Here is a 23,259-nt window from a genome sequence, read left to right as displayed (position 1 = left end):
TTTGTGTTGCTGTCACATATGCTTATTGGCTCCTGGCCACTGTTGTTGGTGAAGTCCTCAACCCCAGGCACGGTTGCTCCCCGGGCTGCCTCTGCTGCTGCGAGATATTTCGCCCATACTGATGAAGGGCCGGTGCTGCTTTGCCACTCTAATTGTCTCGGCCCTGGTGGTATGATGAATTCCCTCCTTGCTTGTTAGTGGTATGATATATTCCCCTAATCTCTGTCTTGTCTTACTTTTGCTTTGTAATAAAACTCTTTAACCCTTTCATCCTAGTAGTATATCTTACGTATCGAGCCTTAAAATTAAGTTTTTACCCAGCAATTGATAATACTTATCGATACAGGAGGTGAAAGAAGGGGGAGGAAAGAAGGTAATAAATTAGACAAGAAAAGCAAATTTGGTTGGCTTTTCTGCTAATACTAGCAGGAAGCATTTTCATTGAAATATGCATGCCATGCACGTTAGTTCTACCTGATAATTTCACATCACAGTTCTCAGATGAAACGAGACATCTCATTTCTTCATCTCAAAGAACAGAACAAGAATGATGTTGCCACCCTGGAATCAAACAGAACTTTCCCCAGCTGTATGCACTCTGCAGACATTACCACTGGTTTACCAAATTCTCCAGTATAACGGTTTGTACACATAATACAAAATGTAATTAAAATATGCATAAAATGAGCTTTGAATTTGTTAAAAATAATACTTGTCTCTGACGGTGGAGAAATTGTATTTAAATGAATATTACTTTGAAATTAATTTCTGAATCAATGATCTGCTCTTTAGATTTGATTTACATTTGAAGCTGACTTCAGATGGAACATAATAGCAGAACCCATCATCTTTTTAGCTAATTTAGTTGCCTTTCTCTGAAACTTATCCAACTCCTTTATATTATTGAAGTTCATAGAATTGAGAACTATATACTGATTAACAATTATAGTTCCAGAATGTTTCACGCAAGGGTCAAAACATGTTTTGCTTTATGTTTCTAGCTTTTTTTCCTGTCACATACTTTTTGTCAAGTTTGTTTTAATTGTTATAATTTTCAGTTTGTATGTACTGCCCTTTTAAACTTTTAATTTTTCTATTATGTAAAATATTTGAAAGTTTCTCAAGATAAAAACTATTAAATAAAATATATTCAGGAAAGTTCAGCTTTCATCTCCATCTCCCTCAACCTTTAATTTGCCCTATAGGCAACGATTTTTTATATTTTTTCCATCGTTTCTATTTATACATATGAGTAGCTAACTAGGTAGCTAAAGTAAATGGGTATAGCCATGTTTTTCTCTTCTCCTCCTATATCTTACTAAAGGAAAGGTTGCATATATACAAACTCCTGCGCCTTCCTCCAAACATATTTTGGAAATTATTCTATGGCAAAGTAGTTTCAAATTTTCTTCCAGCTGCAGAGTATTTCACTGTTTGGATATACATCTGTGTATTCATACCTTCCCCCTTGCTTCCTAGCATTGTCTCTGGTTTCTGCTAAGATCCATTCAGGATTATCCTGTGACACACAGGTTGTCACACAATCCAGAGGGCCTCAGAAATTCTTGTTTTCTACTAGAGTTGTTACTTTGTCCCGATGGCCTGGAATCTAAATGTGGGGAAGGGTGCATCTGAAGCCAAAGTGTAAGCGTGCTGCTGATTTTTATCTGAGAGACAGAAAAGAGATTGAGGGGTTGAACCCTGCCCTTAATCTAATAAAAGGTGTTCAAAAAGTATTCAAGTTTAGATACACTCTTTTTACAAAAAATCAGGAACGGAGTCAAATGAATGTGCTTATAAACATTTGAAGGCATCACATCCTCTCAAGTCACCTGCATTTCTTATCCCGTGGGCGATGGCCCTGTGTGCTTGGCTTGGAGAATGCAAAGACGGAGGCCACCATGATATGGGGTCATTAAGGGCTTTCTCCTGGCTCAGCTCAATATGCCTAATTACGGAAGGCAAAAACCCAAGAAAAAACAGGGAAGCAAAAAAATGTTGCATATCACGTGACCAAAATTCAGGAATATAAATGAAAACCATTACTGAATTGTGATGAAATCCTCTGTTTGTTCCTTTGTACTTCTTGTCCTTAAAGCTGTATGAAACAGGTGATTTTTCACTCCATATTTATTTCAGAAAATTGTTATAATGTGCGCAGAAAGTGAGGTCAGATGCACAGGGGACAGTGAGGCTGAATACAAAGGGAACCAGGAATGAATGAGGAGAAGGTACTGCAATCAGTACTGGGGACTTCCAGGTCAAGGGTGGGGACTGAGGGAGCTGAGAGGGGACACGTGTTCCGCGGAGTCACTGAACCAGGAGCAAACCAGATCCTGAGGAAGCTCTCTCTTTGTGGAATCAGAGTCAAGCAGGAAACCTTTTCATGCTGCGAAGAAGCTGGGCCAGAAGGCTCTTCTCTGAGTGTCCCCTCCTTCACTTCAGCTCAGGAGTCCTGCAGACAGAGGTCAGTGTCGTTTCCAGACCTAACTCTACAAGCAGCTCCCTTCCCTCTCTCTCAGCGACTTGTGTTGTAACACTGCAGTAAGGAGGGGAAATTCCTAGGTCTCCCTGAGCCTTTTGCTAAGTGGAGAGAAGAAGCTTTAGTGTAAACGGCCTGACCAGAAGTCAAATCCAAATGCTTCCCATTATTTCTGTCTCCTGTCTGCCACCTCTACCTTCTAGTCTTGGGAAACTGATTAAGTCTCTAAAAGAGGATTAAACAGCATTACCTGTTGGTTGAAGTCCAGAGTGTCCTGAGAAAGAGAAGGAAGGATACATACTTAAAAGATATAAAGGTAAATCTGTCCCCAAACACAATATTCCCAGCCCTAGAAACCCCTCCTAAAATTTGTCTAACATCACAACACACGTTGCCTGATACCAGAATAGAGAGGGGAGCAGAAACTGAGAGCCTGAGCCCATGGAGTTTCTGTCCCAAGCTCAGATCCCATGTAATTCATCAGCCTAATGGCTCTTCCTTCATTTGCCCCAGTATCTCTAGCCAAGCGTTCCATGCATGTTAACCATTTTCTCATCTCTAAGGCCTTCACATCTTATGCTTTAACATACCAACCATGGAATGTTGATTTCTGGATTGCCAGGGAATCTGAAGCCATTTGGGGAAAGTCCTCATGCAAGGCCTCCGATATACCGTGAACTAACTTGAGCCAAGTCAGATTTCCTCCCCCAGGAAGCCGAGGGGGAGTCTCAGCTGCCAACAGGTTCCTTACCTTTCTGATTCCGGAAGTAGAGGAACAGCCCCGCCCCAAGGAAGAGCAGACCCAGCACGAAGCCCCCGATGCCACTCAGCATCTTGCTCTGTGCAGATTCAGGCTGTGCCCCTGACAGAAGAAGCTCCTTTTAGTGATTTTTATCCCAAATGCAACTTCTCTCATTGAGACTTTGGGATTGGGAGCTTTGAGAATGGGGAGGAAAGCTGCCCTGGAAGAACTAGAATAATTGGCCATTTCTGGGAAAAAGATTTAAAAATCACTGAGCAGATACAAGGACCAGGCACTGAACTCACGGAGACATCACAGCCCTGACATGGGTCACTACTGCAGCATCTGAGGGACGAGGAGCCCGGGACTCAGGGAGGCTGAGTCGCTTGTCAAAATGTGACAGCGCTCATAGGAGGCAGTGCGGAGACTGGACTCCCCTCGTGTCAGGAAGGTCCCCACGTTGTACAGGACGTGCCTCTTCTCAGCTCACAGTGAACAACTCAGAGCAACAGAGCAGAAGTGCCAGCCCCGCCCGAGGCAGGGACTGGTGCCCAGGGCCAAGGGAGAACCATGAGCTGCGACATCATGAGAAGACTGAGTAGGGGCCACGTCCTCTCTGCCTGCCAGGCATCGGGCCTCCCCAGGAGCTACAGTATTTATAGAAACTATCACTGGGGTCCCCCATGACCTGGGCCTCCCCAGGAGCTACAGTATTTATAGAAACTATCACTGGGGTCCCCCGTGACCTGGGCCTCCCCAGGAGCGACAGTATTTTTAGAAACTATCACTGGGCTCTCCCGTGACCTGTGCTGAAGGACAGGGGAACATGAGCCAATGAAAACATGGTGGAGGGAGAGGAGAACCCTGACACCCAGGGATAAGAAAGTCCCCTCATGGTGGGTGAGGATTTGTGAGGTCAGAAAGCTTCTCACTCCATTCCACTGTGATGGGGCTCGTCAGGCTTGGGTGCTGCACGTGGCAGGTGTAGACCTCTCCATGCTGAGGAACTGTTTCCAGCATCACCAGGGTCTGGAAGGTCCAGTCTCCATTACGGATCAGGCCCGTGGAGACGACCCCAGCCTCCTCTTCCTGGCCATTCCGCCACCAGCTGACTTCAATGTGGCCTGGATAGAAGCCATTCACGGAGCAGACCAGGAGGTTGTGGTGCTGCAGGCGCTGGGTCTTTGCAGGATACACAGTCACTGTGGGCTCCGCTAGGAGAGGAAAGGGGGGGAGTACGTGAGGAAGACAGAGGACAGCTGCTTGGGTGGCTGCCGTCCGGCCTCCAGGCTCCAGTCCCAGATCAGGTCTCGGGCAGCCCTTGTCACAGCTGGCATGTGGCCCCCAGGAGTCACCATGAGCCTTGGGTCTAGTCCTTACAGCATGGGCCATTAGATTTGAGAGATGTTGAGGACATTTGTGGATATGTTGTTCCTAGTGTGAAGTAGTTATTCATTGTTGAACTGAACTGTTTACAAATCTTTGCAAGGCACGTAATGCATTAATTCAAAGTGATTTCTGGAGCAGGGCTGCCTGGGTCCAGATCCAGGCTCTGCCTCTTACTGGTTGGTCCTAGGAGAATTTTTACATTCCTCTCTCCCTCAGCTTTCTCACCTATAAAAGGGGATAATACTAACTTACCTCTTAGGGTTATGTGAGGATCAGTGCACCCAAATATGTAAAGCAATAACTGGAATTTAGCCTTCAATATATGTTAGCTATTTATTATCCTTGTTACTTGGAGAGAAAATATGAGCCAAAGCGTGTGGATAATTTGGGGGACAGCTGCAGGTAGATGGTGAGATAGAGCATGACATCCTGGGAATGCTACACTCACACCAGAGAACACTTAGAAATGGTTCTACCCTGGGAAGCAGGAAGGACACGGGTGATTCTCTGTGACCTGAGTGCCAGAAAAGCCTGAGTCCTGGAGGAGAGGGAAAGGAGCAAAACATGACAACATTTAAAAAGTTCTTATATTCACATTCAGCTGATTCCTCTCTCTTCTTTGCAAACAAGCACATGTATTATTGGCATTGTTATCATTTTACAATTGCCTCTCATTTTCAGCTAACATTTGAGTTCCGGGCAGGGCCTGGAACTGATTAATACGTGTGCTTAGTGTCCTAGGCAATCCCTGACACTACCAGCCTCAGTAAGTACAATTTGTTTTAATAAAAAAGATGGATATATACAATGGCGTATTATACAGCCATAAAGAAGAATGAAATCTTACCATTTGCAACAATATGGGTGGACCTAGAGAACATTAAGTGAAATAAGTCAGATAGAGAAAGACAAATACCATATGATCTCACTTATATGTAGAATCTAAAGAAAAGAATAAATGAATGAATTAATCAGAAACAGTCTCAGAGACATAGAGGAAAAACTGAAGGTTGCTAGATGGGAGGGGGTTGGGGATAAGGGGAAAGGGAGGGGATTAGAAAGCACAGTCGGTAACCACAAAATTGCCACGGGATACGAAAGTCAGCTTGGGGCATATAATCAATAATGTAAAGATTTTGTAGGGTATCCTATGGACACTTGTCCCATTAGGGAGACCACCTCAGGGATGATGTAGATGCCTGATCACTGCAGTGTATACCTGAAGCTGAAGCTGAACAATAATGAATGCCAACTACAAGTTTATATATATATTTTTTATATCGTTACTAGAAGCAGAGTACAGCATTAGGAATAGAGACAGTGGAAATGTAATGGCTGTGTGCGATGTCAGAGGGGTAGTGGACGGGGGGAAGGGGTTGACACAGTCTGAGGGATATAAATGATAAATGTCTAACTATTACATTGTTTTGTACACCTGAAAGTAATTTAAAAAATAAAAAAGATGGATAAACCTAGGAAAAAACATTTTTACAGTACCACAAAATGATACATTTAGATTGGTAGTCAATCATTGCTAACAAGATTGCAGTATATTTCATTAAATAAAAATGTTTAAATTCATAGCATGGAAAATGATGAACCAAATGAAAATATAAACCACAAACTGGAGAAAATGGTGGATAAAATATCAGCAGAGTGTTAATCATATTGCACAGGAAACTCATAAAATTGCTAGAAAAACAGGAGGACATCAGACATAATAGACAATAGATAATTCATAAAGCAATAACAACAATTAGCCAAAAACATGTGGAAAATGTTTAAGAACTTTAGAAATCAAAGAAATATAAATTAAAAACAAAAAGTCTGTTAATTTTCAACTGAGTGGCAATATTGAAACAAGATCTAACCAAAGGCAATGTGAGGTAAATTGTTACAACTCTATAAGAAAATAATATGTAACTACTTAAGAACTACTAGCATTATACAAATAGTACTATCAGTATAAGAAAATTATAATTCAAAAAGCTGGTTTCATAATCATTTCAACTATGTAAAAATACATATACTAAGGAAAAAAACAGGAAATTTAGAACTAAAAGAAGCCTCAGAAAGATCAAAGGTGGCTCAGAGGTTCCCCCCAGTCCTCAAAAATTAGTCCAATACTTTTTCTCAATGAAATGTTTATGCAAAAATCACATCACCCTTATTCCAAAAATTTCGGAATTAAGAAGCCCTGTAGCCAAGACAGACGGTGACTCCCCGCCTCACATTCCCCCCAACCTTTCACATCCCTCGTCTCTGCCCCCCTAAACCTCCACCCAACCGGACACCACCGTAAATTTCCCTTCTCTGACCTCTGACCCCCCATCAGTGCTTCCTCCACCTCCTGTCCCGCACTGCCCTCTCCCCCATGTCACCTGTCCACAGTGGCCACCGCGGTCCCCTGAAGCCTCCCTCCAGCACAGCCCCACCCTCCCTCCGGGTCCTCACACCCCAGGCCACCCCCCCCACACACACTCTGTCCCACCTCAGCGCACACGCACCCCTCACACACTCGCCTCACAATCACACACGGACATCACACACTGTCTCAGACAAGGCGCCGTCACACGTCCTCTCACAAGTGTGGTCGCGCACAGTCCTACACACTCACCCCACTGACCACACACACACACACACACACGCACACACGCCCCCCCCCGCCCCCCCCCCCCCCCCCCCCCGCGCTCACCTTGCCGATGCACCAAGAAGTTATCAGACACCCCGTAGTTGTGTCTGCAGTATGTGTCCACCGCCGCCCGCTTCTGCTCCATGAAGTCCTTCTGGCTGTTGTACTGCTCGGCGATGGGCCGCCCCAGCTCGGTCACCGCGCGGTACTCCCCCACGTCGCTGTCGAAACGCAGGATCTCCTCCCCGTTGTAGAAGTGTCTCTCCAAAAACCGCACCCGCTGCGTCCCGTTGGTGAAATGACACTCGAACTTAGGTTGCATTAAGAAATGTGCTGTGGGGACAGGAAGGATCCGGTCACACTGGTCACACGCTGACGGCGACGTCCCCCAAAGCGGGGCGCCCACGCGGGTGGGGACACGAGGACGCCCCCTCCTTTGGCCCGGGCGCCCCCACACCAGCTTCCACGGTTCGTCTTTAATCCGCCCGCGGTGCGCGGTGCGGGAGGGGGGCCAGGGGGGCTGAGAAAACCCCCGGGACCCGGAGCCTTTGACCCACTGGGCTCCGCGCTGCGCTGCAGACGCCACGGGGAGCGGGCAGGGGTCGGTCCCGTCAGCGCCTCCTGCGCCCCCTCCTTCTAGAAGCCTCCACAGTAACACACCGCCCGCTCCTCTCATCCCGCAGCTGGTCCTACACGTGCTCCGCCTCCTTCGTTCTGTGAACACGTCATTGTCGCCGACCTGGTGACAGGCCCGTGCTGCGCCGGGAACCGAGGGAGGAGACCCGGCGTCTCTACTCCTGGAGCTTAACGCTCAGTGCAAGTGAGGAACGAAACCCACCCCACAGAATTCATGCAGGAGGGGAAACGTCAGAAGAAAAGTGTGGCGTTCCCGAAGAAAGATTAACTGGCTGGTCTAAAGTACATTAGGGCGCCAGAGGAGGGGTCCCTGAGTGACATTTAAGATGTGACGTGAAAGGTTAAACTGGTGCGAGCTGGAGAATCGTGTGTGTGTGTGTGTGTGTGTGTGTGTGTGTGTGTGTGTGTGAGTGTGTGTGTGTTTGGGGGAAAAAGGGGCACATTTCTGATAAAGATAATACCATCTGCAAAACCTTGAAAGAACTGATGAAGTTCCTCCAGAAACCGGAAGAAAACCGTTCTCTGAAGCACAGGCAGTGGGAGGAAGGAGGGGAAAGGTTAGACTGGAGAGGTCAGGTGGAGCTGGTGCGGAAAAGCCTGTGTGTGACGTTAGTATGTGACTTTATACTAAATGTAACGGGAAACTGCTGATGAGTTTAAGGAGACTAGAACCATATACAGTACAGGCCCACAATCCCCTATTTGAATTTCCAAACCCAGAAATCTTAGAGAATCAAATCTGTGGGGCCAACTCATGACCTGACCTGATGAGGTAGAGAGACTCAGACACATCTCAGAGCTCTTAGTGGTCAATTGGCCACGTGTGCTTCTGCAGTTTATGTTTAACTGAACTCAGATTTCAAAAAGAGATTTAAAAAATTCTGTGGTTGAAAGTGAGACAAATAAGTGGGAGCATCTGACTTTATCAATAGAATTACTGAAAAAGTTGGATACATTTTACTGAAAAATACTCGTGGTGGTCACAATTTATGACTTATACCATCTGAAAAATCTGTGATTGAAAAAACTGCTGGTAATTATGAAGCAGCTGAGAATCACACTGAAAAATTTGCTAATATTGTACCTGATAAAAACCTTGGTCCTGAACAAATGTATTTTGCTGGAAAAATAGCTCAGCACTGGGACTAGACCCTAAGAAACCATCCACAGTGTCTAACAAGAGTACGAAAGCTATTCTGATTCCAACCAAAAGATGACTCTTCGTGAGTGCGCTCATGCTGGAGGCTCACCCAAAATACAGTGGGCCGTGACTGGAAAAAGCCCAAATCCAGGATACCTGAAAGGGGTAAGCATTTTACGTGTGCATTATGTTCAAAGAAGGAAACATGAAAAACCAGACAGATATTTTCTAGCTGGTTCAGTAACTGCCTGTGTCAGTGACTTATGTTCAGTGCCGGCGAGCTGGGCTGTGAGAAAACTCTAAAATGTGACTGTCCCCGTACAATTGCTCCACATACAGCTCTCGTGAGCTTCTTATAACAAGTAAAGTTCTGGGTTTTCATTTCCCCCAGTATGACATCTGTGTTGAAATTTTAGAAACAAGGAATTTCTTGTCCCATCAAGAGCAAGTATAAACAATTTTAAAACTCTGTTCTTACTGAGGTTTATAGATGCCTACAAAGCCACAGCTTTCTGAAAGAGGTCAGCTGCTAGTGTTTATTATGAAGCGAATAATTAATAAATCAACTTTAAGAAATGTTTGGCACAGACTTTAGGCTATATCCACCTTTTCAAATGGCCTAGCAGATGAAGACTTTGAAAACTATGTCATTATGAGAAGAAAATCATATCAAACTTCAATATATGTAGAAGCTTATCAGCTAAAAATCTGAACAAGGCAGAGTCTGCTGACATAAAATATATATATATCCTGAGCACTGAGAGTGAGGTTCTGCTGGGCATTCCGAGTTGTGGAAACAGGGGAGTGAAGACAGGGCTCACTCCTCTTCAGCCACCTCAGCCTTCCTGTCCCTTAAACACAGCACACATCTTCCCACACTTTGCCCTTTCCCCTAGTCCCTCTCTCTGGAACACTTGTCCCTTAGGTCTTCACATGGCTGGCTTCTCATCATTCATGTCTCAAATGTCTCTAAATGTCACTTTCTCAGGCAGAGCTCCCCAGCCACTTGAACTGAAGTCAGGTGAATCCAATTCTCTCTGTCCCATAATCCTGATTTTTTTTTTCAGAGTGCATATTGCTCCTGAAATTTTTTTCTTTATTAAATGTTTATTGTACTTTGTCCCCTGACATTAGATAAATTCCATGATAGGGGACTTTTCTATCTTATTCAAATAGAATTTTCTGAGCCTAGAACAGCCCAGTACAGAAATGTTGCTCAGATGGGTACCTGTGGTCTAAGTGAGTAAACCTGGGGTTCTGGGACTTGATCATTGTGGGGATCCATCCTGGAAAGCAAGAAGGTGTTCAAGCCCCAACACTCTTTTATTCTGATGATACATTATATCCCTTCCTCTTCGTGTGAGAAATTTACACAAACTTCCTCTTTCTCCTCCTACTAGTTGGAAGAAACATCACAGATAAGGAAATGGTATTTTAAGAAACAGATAAAATTTCATCTCATCTGATACATCGGTTATAGTGATGAGGGCTGTGCAAACTTTGGAGATTCTCAGGAAAAGTCATGACATAGCTTGGGAAACAATAGGGAGGAACTGGAAGTAAAGGTAACCAAGCATGGCTAATTAAGGAAAAAAGAGGACAAGACAAGTGAACCTATGGAATGTGGGACCAAGACCCCAGGAGGCCAATGAGTTCCATTGACTTGGTTATTGTCTTTCAGCCTGTGGGACGTAAGAAAACTTCACATTCCCTCAGTAGTCAGGAGGTGGAGTTTGAACCATAAGAAATTGCTGATATTTGACTACTTTTTATTACACAAACAATTTCATACAATTTATCGTCTACTAGTTGAAACTTTTTCTGTGCTCAGGCCAGAAAAATGGGAGATGTACGAGAAACTGATAGTATACAAAGGTTCAAAATACATTTATAATGAACCTGAACCTGCCAGGCTTTCAGAAGGCACCTGGAGTTCTTTAAGGCTTCAAAGAACCCCCCCAGATGCTCCTCATCTATAGGCTCAGCCCACGTCGTAAGGGTCTCTGCTTCTGCTGTAGGGTGCTTTCCATGGAGGAACAGGGGGCACTAACCCCATCTTCTGTCCGAGGACCTCCCTTATAAGGGATACAGGCCGTATAAACATTGGGGTTCAGGGAGAAAGGAAAGATCATTGGGGAGACCTCTTGATCCATCCCCCGTATTAGGGAGAGGCACCAACGTCACAGGTCCTGCTGAGGCCACAACACAGGATCTTCGAGGAGAGGCCCTTCTAATTCCTTTTGACTGCCCATAAAATTTTGAGAGAAACTTTCCCTGTTTCTAGGACAACTCAACATAATGAAGGGAATCACTGGATGGGAATTATCTTGACATCATTATTTCTAAATCTTCTCAAGTTCCCGAGGGAATGGGACGCAAGGCGAGAGAGGTTTTATTGGAAGAGAGTTGAGAAACACACACACACACACACAGGCCCTAACACAGCTCTTGTAGAGGACAAGCAGCCAGGCTCCTTTGGTTGTGGAACGAATTGGGGATCCATATGATAAATATATGTGGTCACTGAAGAAAGTGTCACAATTTTCCAAGGGACGTGGTCTGCACACAGTGACAAAGCTAACTCCCTCCCTTCCCCCACCACACAACAGCTCACCCCCCAAGGTGTGCACTTACGTGGGGGGTCCCTGGCCCAGGACAGGGGAGGGCTCAGTCCCATCAGTATCACGGTCAGAGCTGCTGTCCAGGAGCCGCCGGGAAACCACAGACACACCATGCTGGGGAACGGAGAGGACAGGGCGCAGGGAGCAGGCGAGTCTCAGTCAGAGGGGACTGTGGCCTTCCTCCAGCCTCAGCCCAAATAGTAGACACCAAGGAACTCATTTCTCTGTTGAATTGAATAACAGAGTGGGAGAACCAATCAACATCAGAGATGAATAGCATCATCAGTTGCTGGGCAGAGATTCAGTGTGAAGGTCCTCTTCTGAAACTTAGAATTTCCTGCATTAAAAAGACTGTTTTAACTTAGTGCTTTAAAGGCTTTATCCAGTTGTATACAGTTGTAGACTTGGGGAAATACTTAACCTCTCACAGATTAAATGAAGGCACTGTGGTCTTTCAGGTATTTCTGTAGTGGAACATTCTGTGATTCTGTGGACACCTGGCGGAGCAGCCTCCCCTAGTAACTGATGATGTGACTGACTTACAGCTGTGGATTGGAGAGTGTAGTCTGCACCTCCTCACAGGAAGGGATGTTTCTGATGAACTGAAGGAAATTGAAAGTTGATCAATAAATTAATCTGAGTGAAAGGGTTTTCCAGGTGTGTCTCCTGATGCTGTCACTGAGTACACACAAGGAATACACATAAAGGGGATTAGGGAAGGCGATCTAAGATTGTGGCATCGGGGGTCTTGACAGTACCTGTCATGCAGGGTGTCAGGCGGGGTCTCTGGTTGTGGGGACAGAGCCAGGAGTGCAGTTTCCAGGCTCTCGGCCTCACATAGAAAGGTGCTGGCTCAGGTAGTAAATGGCCATTAACTGTGATTGGATGGTCATCAGCTGTGGCTAGTTGGCTGTCAGCTGTAACCAGTGAGCCATTGGCCACTAATATAACTGCTGTGGCTACGCTAGCAGAAGAATGGGGTCTAGCAAGAAGATGGTGGCTGGCAAGCGCGGATTGCTGTTTGGACGGTGGGTTGTGGACAGTGTGGCTCCTGCTTCCTGTGCCTCCAACCCAGCTGCCAGCGAGACTATAGTGGTGTGATTCCCCTACCTATGGCTCCGTGGGTGTTCCTTTTTGGCCTTACCATATCCTTTGTTCTTGTGTGGGGAGCGGGAGCTGAGACCCCCACCTGACACCCTGCATGACACTGGTCCTGCTCCCCACATAAGAATGCGTGACATGGTGAGGCCAAAAAGGAACACGCACAGAGCCATAGATAGGGGAGTCATACCATTATATTCTCGCTGACGGCTGGGTTGGAGACTGTGGGGACAGAGCCCCAGAAAGCAGTTTCCAGGCTCTCAGCCTCACATAGAAAGGTGCTGGCTCAGGTAGTAAATGGCCATCAACTGTGATTGGATGGCCATCAGCTGTGGCTCGTTGGCTGTCAGCTGTAACCAGTGAGCCATTGGCCACTAATATAACTGCCGTGGCTACGCTAGCAGAAAATGGGGGCTAGCAAGAAGATGGTGGCTGGCAAGCGCGGACTGCTGTTAGGATGGCGGGTTGCAGATTATGTAGATTGTGCTTCCTGTGTCTCCAGCCCAGCTGCCAGCGAGAATATATTGGTTTGACTCCCCTATCTATGACTCCGTGGGTGTTCCTGTTTGGCCTTACCGTGTCCTGTGTTCTTATGTGGGGAGCAGAGACCCCACCCGCAGGCTGCCCCGCACGACAGAGACACAAGAAGCAGGAGCCACAGAATCCTCAATCCACACTCCGCCACACTCCACCACACTCCGCAATCTGTGCTTGTCAGCCACCATCTTCTTGCTAGCCCCCATATTTTGCTAGAATAGCCATGGCAGTTATATTAGTGGCCAATGGCTCACTGGTTACAGCTGACAGCCAAGTAGCCACAGCTGATGGCCATCCAATCACAGTTGATGGCCATTTACTACCTGAGCCAGCACCTTTCCACATGAGGCTGAGAGCCTGGAAACTGCACTCCTGGCTCTGTCCCCACAGTACCTTTGTATAACACTTAATAATGTGATAAAGCCAGTTTTCCAAATCAAAGTATCTGGAGGGCTGAGAAATTGATAAAGTTTCAAAGTCAACCTTTGGCACAACAGCTTTGCTTTAGAATAATTAATATTTCGTGTGAAAAACATTCAGTTTCTTACTTCTGGTCCACATTACGATTTTGTCATTTTATTGGGAGATATACCCCCTTATTATTCACCTTTTCTTGCTTATCTTAAGGAAACATATAAGAAGACTTTACAAATGAATGCATTATAGAGTGTTCAGGGAATACAATACTGTGGAAAAACTATGAGTTATATCCTTTCATGTAATCATATAATTCTACATTTAGATAATTATTATATATTATACGAATATAAATGTATATCTCAAATTTAGAATGGACTTTAAATGACAACTATATATTTTAAGTTCTGCACTAATTTACACTCCATCACAGTTCTGGTACACAGTCCTTTCTTATGTGCCTTGATATTTCTAGTGACAGAGTTCTCACCAGGCTACAATGAAAATGATTAATATTTATTGAGCAATTTTTGAACATTTTAGTTTGTGCCTAAAATTGTACAAGGGATTTTATACATCATATTTTATTTAATTCTCACATTATCTCACTTATGTCACTGAGATGATGTGAGGATTAAATAAAATATGATGTGTAAAAATCCCTTGTATAATTCTGGTTACAAACTAAAATGCTCACCTTTTTCATCCCTACTGATGGAGAGAAGAAAATGATGGAAGTGGAACAACCTCTTCAAGAGTACACAGCTACAGTAGTAAATGGGACACTCTAGATTGAGCCACGTGATGGTGCTTCCAAACCCCACAAGCTTAGTCATTGCATCTTCCCACCTTATATTCAATTTCTGAAGAGAATAGTGTCTTATATTAAAACTATTCTTATCAGATGATGCCATAGAAATGGCAGTGTGAGGTGAGCCTCTTGAACTTTCCCCTGGATTTTACAAAAAATTAAACAACTATATTCCACAAAGGACTCCCCGCACAGCAGACAGGCAAGACTAAGAGATGTGCAACTGAAATAATCTAAATGTGGGCAAATTGGGTGAGCAGGGAAGGAGGGAAGTGGGCAGTGCTGAGAAGCGTGCAGCGCGGGCACAGGATGGACCCAGTGGAGCTTCGAGCTCCCTGCATTCCGGTAATACCGCAGCTGTGGGAGAGGGAAAAATTCAGCCTGCGAGGGCTCCATTTATGGCCCACAGGGCTGAGGGGACAGCATATATTCGGCTGAACCCAATGCTCCTGGCAGAGACCTCAGAGCAAAGACTGAGGGAAGAAGGATGAAAACAGTGGTTGAAGCCCTCACTGCTGAGCAGAGAACAGAAGCCTTAGGCACTGAGCCTAGCTGCCACCTTCCTACCCTCCCAGAGCCCCGCCCCACCTGCGCAGTGCTGGAAGAGGAACAGTAGCAGTGTCAGATCAAAAGGACAGAATATTTGCAGTGCTAAGATCTGTGGCCCGCAGCCACGACCCATAGCCCAACTAGTTTCAGCAAAGGGGAGGGAGCCCTGGGTGCAGGACAGGCAATACTGGTGGTGGCAGCCATCTTCACAGCCATTTTGCACAACCCGCCCTGCCTGCACCACCACCTATCTGGATAGATCCCTGAACAGTAAACTGAGCTTTTGAAACACACAGGCCCTGAATCTGGTGCAGGAAGAGCTTCAGAACTGCAGAAACTTTCCACAACCCCAACGGAGGCAGTGCCCTGAGAACCAGGCAACTTTGTCACAGAAGAGAAGCCCATCTTCCAGGGAATCCCCCCAATGTGTGAGTAGCCACAGCAGTGCAGATAAAATATCACACTACAGCGTGAGAGAGAATAAAAGGCTGTAGTCGGAAAGAAAATAAAGCATTATACCAACACCTACTGTAAAGCAAAGGAAAGACCTCTTCCTACCAACCTGCTGCAGAATCCACTCCTGCAGATGCCTAGGAAGAGAAATAATAATTCACTAATTGCCATGAATAACCAAGGTAGCAAGGCAGCTCAGAAAGAAAATGAAAGTCTCCAGAAAATGAACTTCTAGATATGGAAATATGTGACTTAAATGACAGAGAATTCAAGATTGCAGTTCTGAAAAAACTCAACGAGATGCAAGAAAACACAGACAAGCAGTTTAATGAACTCAGAAACACAATCAAAGAACAAAATGAATGTTTTGCCAATGAGATTAAAAATTTAAAAAAGAACCACTGGAATTTCTGAAGATTAAGAACTCGATAAAAGAAATGAAGAATGAAATAGCCAGCTTAGGTAATAGAGCTGACCAGATGGAAGAAATAATCAGTGATGTCGAAGATAGAAATCTGAAAATGAACCAAATGGGAGAAGAGACAGACTTGAGAGTTAAAAGAAATGAAAGAACTCTACAAGTATTTTCTGACTCCTCCAGAAAGAGCAATATAAGAATAATGGACATACCAGAAGGAGAAGAAAGGGAGAAGGAAACAGAGAGTATATTCAAACAAATAGTCGATGAGAACTTCCCAAATTTGTGGAAAGAACTGGATCCTTGAATCCAAGAAGCAAATAGAACACCTAATTACCTCAACCCCAACAGGCCTTCTTCAAGGCACATTGTATTGAAGCTGTCAAAAATAAACAATAAAGAAAGAATCCTTAAGGCAGCCAGGGAAAAGATGATGGTAACCTATGAAGAAAAGCCCAATAAATTATTATTAGATTTTTCAGCAGAAACTCTACAAGCCAGGAGGTAGTGGAATCAAATAGTGAAAGTATTAAAAGAGAGAAATTATGAGCCAAGAATAATATATTCAGCAAAGATATCCTTTAGATATGAAGGAGGAATAAAGACCTTTCCAGACATAAGAAGCTGCGGGAATTTTCTAACACATGACCTGCACTACAAGAAATACTGAAGGAGGCTATTTGACCTGAAACAGAAAAGCAAAAGAATACAAAACCATGAGTGTATTACGAACAGACAGACAGAAGCAGGAAATGGCAACCTGCACACCCAATAGGAAACTGTACACTTAAACATAATATACAGGGTAAAGAAGGGGGACAAGGAAGCACTTAAAGAAAAAGAGGAAAAAGACAGCTTGCTACTGCAGCACAGATATCAACTCACAGCATAAATAGGGATAATTTGTGAAAACAAAAACATGAAAGGGGACAGAGTAAAGGTGTGAACTGGCATAAAGGAATGGAGAAAGGAAGCATTCTGAAGAAAATGGAATACTCTAAATACAAAACTTTATTTTACATAAACTTAATGGTAATCACTCAGAAAAAATCCAGAACTGAAATATATAACATAATAAAAGGAAAAACAGAGGGAAAAATCATAGAATACCACCACACTGAAATAATAGACAGCACTAAAAGGCAAAGCAACAATGGAGACACACTCTTGCCAGAAAACCAAAGATACAATGACAAGAAATCCTCACATACCAATAATCACCCTAAATGTAAATGAACTGAACTCACCAATAAAAAGGCACAGGGTAGCAGATTGGATCAAAAAACTAAACACAACCATATGCTGTCTACAAGAGACACATCTCAGCTCTAAGGACAAATATAGACTCAAAGAGAAAGGGTGGAAATTGACACTCCAAGCAAATGCTATTCAGAGAAAATCAGGTGTAGCTATACTGATATCAGATGAAACAGACTTCAAGATAAAAAAGGTAACAAAAGAGAAAGATGGACATTTCATAATAAAGGGGAGTATACAACAAGAAGACATAACAGTCATCAATATTTCTGCCCCCAGACAGGGAGCACTGAAATATACCAAGCATCTACTAACAGAACTAAAGGGAGAAATTGACCAAAACACAATTATAGTAAGGGACCTAAATATATCATTGACAACTATGGCTAGATCATCCAGACATAAAATAAATGAAGAAATAGCAGCCTTAAATGACACATTAGATGAAATGAACATAATTGACATTTATAGAGCACTTCATCCTAAAACATCAGACTTTACATTCTTTTCTAGTGTACATGGAACATTCTCAAGGATCGACCTATATTGGGACATAAAACTAGCCTCTGCAAATTTAAGAAGATTGAAGTCATACCAAGCATATTCTCTGATTACAAGGCTTTGAAATTGGATATCAACTGCAAAAGAAAGTAAGAAAAACTACAAATATGTGAAGATTAAACAACATATTTTTAAAGAACAACTGGGTCAAAGAAGAAATAAAAGGAGAGATTAAAAGATACATAGAAACAAATGAGAATAAAAATACATCCTATCAAAATTTTTTGGAGGCAGCAAATGCAGTTTTAAGAAGGAAATTTATATCATTACACGCCTATCTCAAGAAAAAGAGAAAAATCCCATTAAATAACCTCATGTTATGCCTTAAAGAACTAGAAAAAGAAGAACCAATGAAACCCCGAGTTAGCAAAGGAAGGAAATAATAAAAATCAGAGCAAAACTAAATGAAATAGAGAACAAAAAGACAATAGAAAAATTAACGTGACAAAGAGCTAACAAAATTAGCTGAATAGATTAGTGAAAAGATTAATAAAAGAGCTAATAAAATTAATAAATTAATTAATAAATTAAGTAATAAATTAAGTAATAAATTAATAAAAGAGCTAATAAAATTAGCTGAAAAAATTAGTGAAAAGATTAATAAAATTGACAAACCCTTGGCTAGACTCAACAAGATAAAAAGAGAAAAGACACAAATAAACAAAATCAGAAATAAAAGAGGGGAACTTACCATGGACACCACAGAAATACAAAGGATCATCCAAGAATATTATGAAGGACTATATGCCATCAAATTCAATAACCTAAAAGAAATCGATAAGTTCTTAGAAACATATAGCCTTCCTAGGCTGAACTATGAAGAACTGGAAAATCTAAACAGACCAATCAAACAATAAGGTAATGGAATCAGTCATCCAAAACCTTCCCAAAAGCAAAAGTCCGGGAACAGATGGCTTCACTAGTGAATTCTACCAAACCTTCAAAGAGGATCTAATACCAATCCTGCTCAAACTCTTCCAAAAAATTGAAGATAGAAATCTTCAAACACAAAAAAAGAGAACTACAGACCAATATCTCTGATGAATACAGATGCAAAAATCCCAAACAAAATTCTAGCAAATAGAATGCAACAATGCATTAAAAAGATTATACATCATGACCAAGTGGGGTTCATCCTAGGGTCACAAGGATAGTTCAATATATGCAAATCTATCAATGTGATACCTCACATAAACAAAAAAGGACAAAAATCATGTGATTATATCAATAGATGCACAAAAAGTTTGACAAGATACAACATCCATTTATGATTAAAACACTTAATAAAAAGGGTATAGAAGGAAAATACTTTAACATAATAAAGGCCATATATGACAAACCCTCAGCTAATATCATAATTAACAGTGAAAAACTTAAGCCCTTTGCTCTACGTTCAGGAACATGGCAGGGCTGTCCCCTATCACCTCTGCTTTTCAACATAATGTTGGAAGTCCTTGCCAGAGCAATCAGGCAAGAGAAAGAAATAAAAGGCATCCAAATTGGCAATGGAGAACTGAAATTGTCACTTTTGGCAGATGACAATGCTATATATAGAAAACCCTAAAGACTCCACAAAATGCTACTAGAAAAAATAAACAAATACAGTAAAGTTGCCAGCTACAAAATCAATGTACTAAAGTCCATTGCATTCATATATATAAACAATGAAATCTCAGAAAAAGAAATAAAGAAATTCCTTTTGCAATTCCAACAGAAAGAACAAAATACCTAGGAATAAATTTATCCAAGGATGTGAAAGAATATATACTGAAAACTATAATACATTTTTAAAAGAAATTGAAGAAGACAAAAAGAAATGGAAAGACATTCTGTGTTCATGGATTGGAAGAATCAACATAGTTAAAATGGTCGTATTACCCAAAGCAACAGATTTAATGCAATCCCTATTAAAATTCCAATGGCGGTTTTTAAAGAAATAGAAGAAAATATCATCAGATTTGTATGGAACCACAAAAGACCCCGAATAGCCAAAAAAATCCTAAGGAAAAAAAAATGCTGGAGGTATCACACTCCCTGATTTTAGCTTGTACTACAGGGCTACAATAATCAAAACAGCATGGTATTGGCAGAATAACAGACTCACTGACCAATGGAATAGTACAGAGAACCCGTAAATAAACCCACATAAATATGGACAGATTTTTTTTTGACAAAGAAGCCAAAAACATACAATAGACAAAAGATAACCTGTTCAATAAATGGTGCTGGGAGAACTGGAAAGCCACATGCAAAACAATGAAACTAGACTGCTATTTGTCACCATGTACCAAAATTAATTCAAAATGGATCAAAGACCTAAGCATAAGACCTGACACAGTACACTGTATAGAAGAAAGCATATGTACTAAGATTATGAGCCTTGGTTTCAAAGAGCATTTTATGAATTTGACTCCAAAGGCAATGGAAGTAAAAGCTAAAATAAACAAATGGGACTATATGAAACTTAAAAGCTTCTGCACAGCAAAAGAAACCATCAACAAAATAAAGAGGCAACCGACTGAATGGGAGAAGATTTTTGCAAACAGTGTCTCCGATAAGGATCTAATATCTAAAATATACAAGAAACTCATGAAACTCAACAACAAAAAAACAAACAACCCAATTGAAAAATGGGCAGAGGACCTGAAGAGACATTTCTCCAAAGAGGACTTACAAATGGCAAATAGACATATGAAAAAATGCTCAACATCGCTAATCATCAGAGAAATGCAAATAAAAACCACAATGACATATAACCTCACCCCAGTCAGAATGGCTATCATCAACAAGACAAATAGTAACAAGTGTTGGAGAGGCTGTGGAGAAAAAGGAACCCTCATACACTGTTGGTGGGAATGCAGACTGGTGCAGCCGCTATGGAAGGCAGTGTGGAGGTTCCTCAAAAAATTACAAATAGAATTACCATATGACCCAGCCTCTACCAAAAAAACCTGAAAACATTTATCCATAAAGACATATGTGCACCAATGTTCATTGCAGCTTTATTTACAGTGGCCAAGACATGGAAACAACCAAAGCGTCCTTTGATGGATGAATGGATAAAGAAGTTGTGGTATATATACACAATGGAATACTATTCTGCCATAAGAAAAGATGAAATAGTACCATTTGTGACAACAAGGATGTATCTTGAGATTATAATGCTAGGCGAAATAAGACAGACAGAAAAAGTAGAGAACCATATGCTTTCACTGATATGTGGTATATGAACCAAAAACAACAACAAAAAAGACAAATAAATGAAGAAACAAAAACTCATAGACACAGACAGTAGTTTAGTGGTTACCAGAGGGTGAAGGGTGATGGGGGTGGGAGACGAGGATAAGGGGGATCAAATATATGGTGATGGAAGGAGAACTGACTCTGGGTGGTGAACACATAATGTGATATACAGATGATGTAATAGAGAATTGTACACCTGAAATCTATGTAACTTTCCTAACAATTGTCACCCCAATAAACTTTAATGTAATAAATACTGTTCTTGTCACTTTAATTCATGGATATACATAACAATAAGACTACTCCTTTTAATGAATGACAGCATTTTATATAATTTGAGACAGTTACAGTGTAGCAATTCTAGTTCTTCCAAAGGATTTCCACATCACTAGTTACCCTTCCCTGGAAATGACAAATTTTGCATTTATCTTATTAATGACACCATAGCTCTTGCACAAGTCCCCTTCTCATTAAAGATAACTGTGGCCTCCAAATTTCTAAATCCAATCTATAGTTCTCAATCATTATTTCAGGTTTTTCAGCACATAAGTGAAAATTTGAAAATCTCACAATAGAATAGTAATTTTATTTTACTTATTTTGGAAAAACATATTTCTATTAATATGGAAAGGTCAAATATTCTTAAAGAGGTTGGGAAGAAATCATTATTGCCCCCAGATCTGAAAAGAAACTATGTCCTTAAACCCCAACGACAATTCAGTACTACTAGAAGTTGTACAACTGCTACCAGGAGAATTTTATTTGACAAACAGAAAAATATAATTTACTCAGAAAGTAACTAACTAATTGTGACATGTGATAATCTGACAAAGCCAAGCTAAATTTCATCTTCGTGTTATAGAATGAACGGAATGGAAAAGAAAAGTAATTCTAAATCAAGAACATAGTGAAATATAGTTAAAGAGAACACTATCAAAACTTGTGTTTATAAATTTGACATATAATTTACAAATCATACAAACCTATTTTTAAAAAGAATAGGCCAACAACTATCACAGGTAATGAAGTTATTCTGTATGCTGTATACATTTATAAGTGACAAAAATATGCTGCTTTAAATATTATATATCTCACTCTTTTCTTCAATAATACTGTCATCAAACCATCAATCCTGCAGCTGATCTCTAGGCTGAAACTCTTCACTGAAAGCAAGAGGAGAAGAAATCCTGTGTGTATAAGAAGTATCGAATAAGAGCTTGTTTCCTGAGGAAAAAGTAGTTAAATTGGTTTCTGAAAGAAAGTGCTTATCAGTACAGAAGTTCTACAGTCTCTGCTCTTCTTGCGTGAAAACATAGGTTTGCTTTTATATGAAATAAATAACAACACTCTTGGGAACAATAAATAAGTGACATCAGAAGCACAGACTCTTGTTGAACAAGCAGGTTGAAATTTATAGCATTACAGAATGTCCTGAGTACTATAAATTATCATAGAGTGGGACCTACTTGTAGTAAGCCCAAATGTTTGCTATCCGAGGTCTGACAATTAAGTTTACGAACTTGTTGCAACAACATTGCTAAACTTTTTTGATATCAGAAGGATTATTCATTATGAATCTGTACCAACTGGACAAACAGTTAACCAAGTTTACTATTTGGAAGAGCTGAAAAGGCTGCATGAAAAAGTTAGATGAAAACAACCTGAACTTTTCGTCAACAATTCATGGCTCTTACATCACGACAATGCACCAGCTCACAGGGCACTGTCTGTGGGGGAGTATTTAGCCAGTAAACACATAACTGTATTGGAACCCCCTCCCTACTCACCTGATCTGCCACCCAATGACTTCTCTCTTTACTCAAAGATAAGGGAAATATTGAACAGAAGACATTTTGATGACATTCAAAACATCAAGGGTAATACGATGACAGCTCTGATGGTCATTCCAGAGAAAGAGTTCCAAAATTGCTTTGAAGGGTGGACTAGGCGGTGGCGTCAGTGCATAGCTTCCCCAGCGGAGCACTTCAAAGGTGGCAGTAGTGATATTCAGCAATGAGGTATGCAGCACTTCTTCTAGGATGAGACTGCAAACTGTCCAACCGCGTACATCTGGGTGAAAATGGGCTCTTTTGGTTATCAGCAAGCCACAGTTAGCATAGAATGTCTGTCTCTTATCCACAGACTATTCTCTGTGGTTTTCAGTAAGCTACCACTACTAATTTGGAACTCAAAGTGAGAAGTAGGTCTCTGGTCCCTATAGATGAGACCAGAATCTAGAATCTCATCCTTCTAGGATGAGATTGCAAAC

General features: G+C 41.8%; 1 protein-coding gene across 3 annotated transcripts; it reads right to left on the bottom strand.

Annotated features, from left to right (window-relative positions):
• Positions 1-402: 402 nt before the first annotated feature.
• LOC308495419 (HLA class II histocompatibility antigen, DR beta 5 chain-like) lies at positions 403-23,014 on the bottom strand. 3 transcript variants are annotated; one of them, XM_081043584.1, is made up of 7 exons: positions 22,778-23,014; positions 11,657-11,867; positions 7,309-7,578; positions 4,157-4,438; positions 3,234-3,344; positions 2,733-2,756; positions 403-2,455 (listed from the first exon to the last, which is right to left on the bottom strand). In XM_081043584.1, the coding sequence occupies exons 2-7, from the start codon at positions 11,754-11,756 to the stop codon at positions 2,442-2,444; spliced, it is 801 nt and encodes a 266-aa protein (XP_080899710.1). In that variant the 5' UTR covers positions 11,757-11,867; positions 22,778-23,014; the 3' UTR covers positions 403-2,441. The 3 variants fall into 3 exon arrangements, with proteins under 3 accessions (XP_080899710.1, XP_080899711.1, XP_080899709.1); XM_081043585.1 differs by lacking the exons at positions 11,657-11,867; positions 22,778-23,014 and adding an exon at positions 7,803-7,938; XM_081043583.1 differs by lacking the exons at positions 11,657-11,867; positions 22,778-23,014 and having other exon boundaries at positions 7,309-7,955.
• Positions 23,015-23,259: the final 245 nt, after the last annotated feature.

This window comes from Rhinolophus hipposideros, assembly GCF_964194185.1.
Source record: "Rhinolophus hipposideros genome assembly, chromosome: 3".
NCBI lineage: Eukaryota > Metazoa > Chordata > Mammalia > Chiroptera > Rhinolophidae > Rhinolophus > Rhinolophus hipposideros.
Note: the sequence above shows the minus strand (reverse complement) of the source record. Positions and strands in the feature narration are given on the sequence as shown.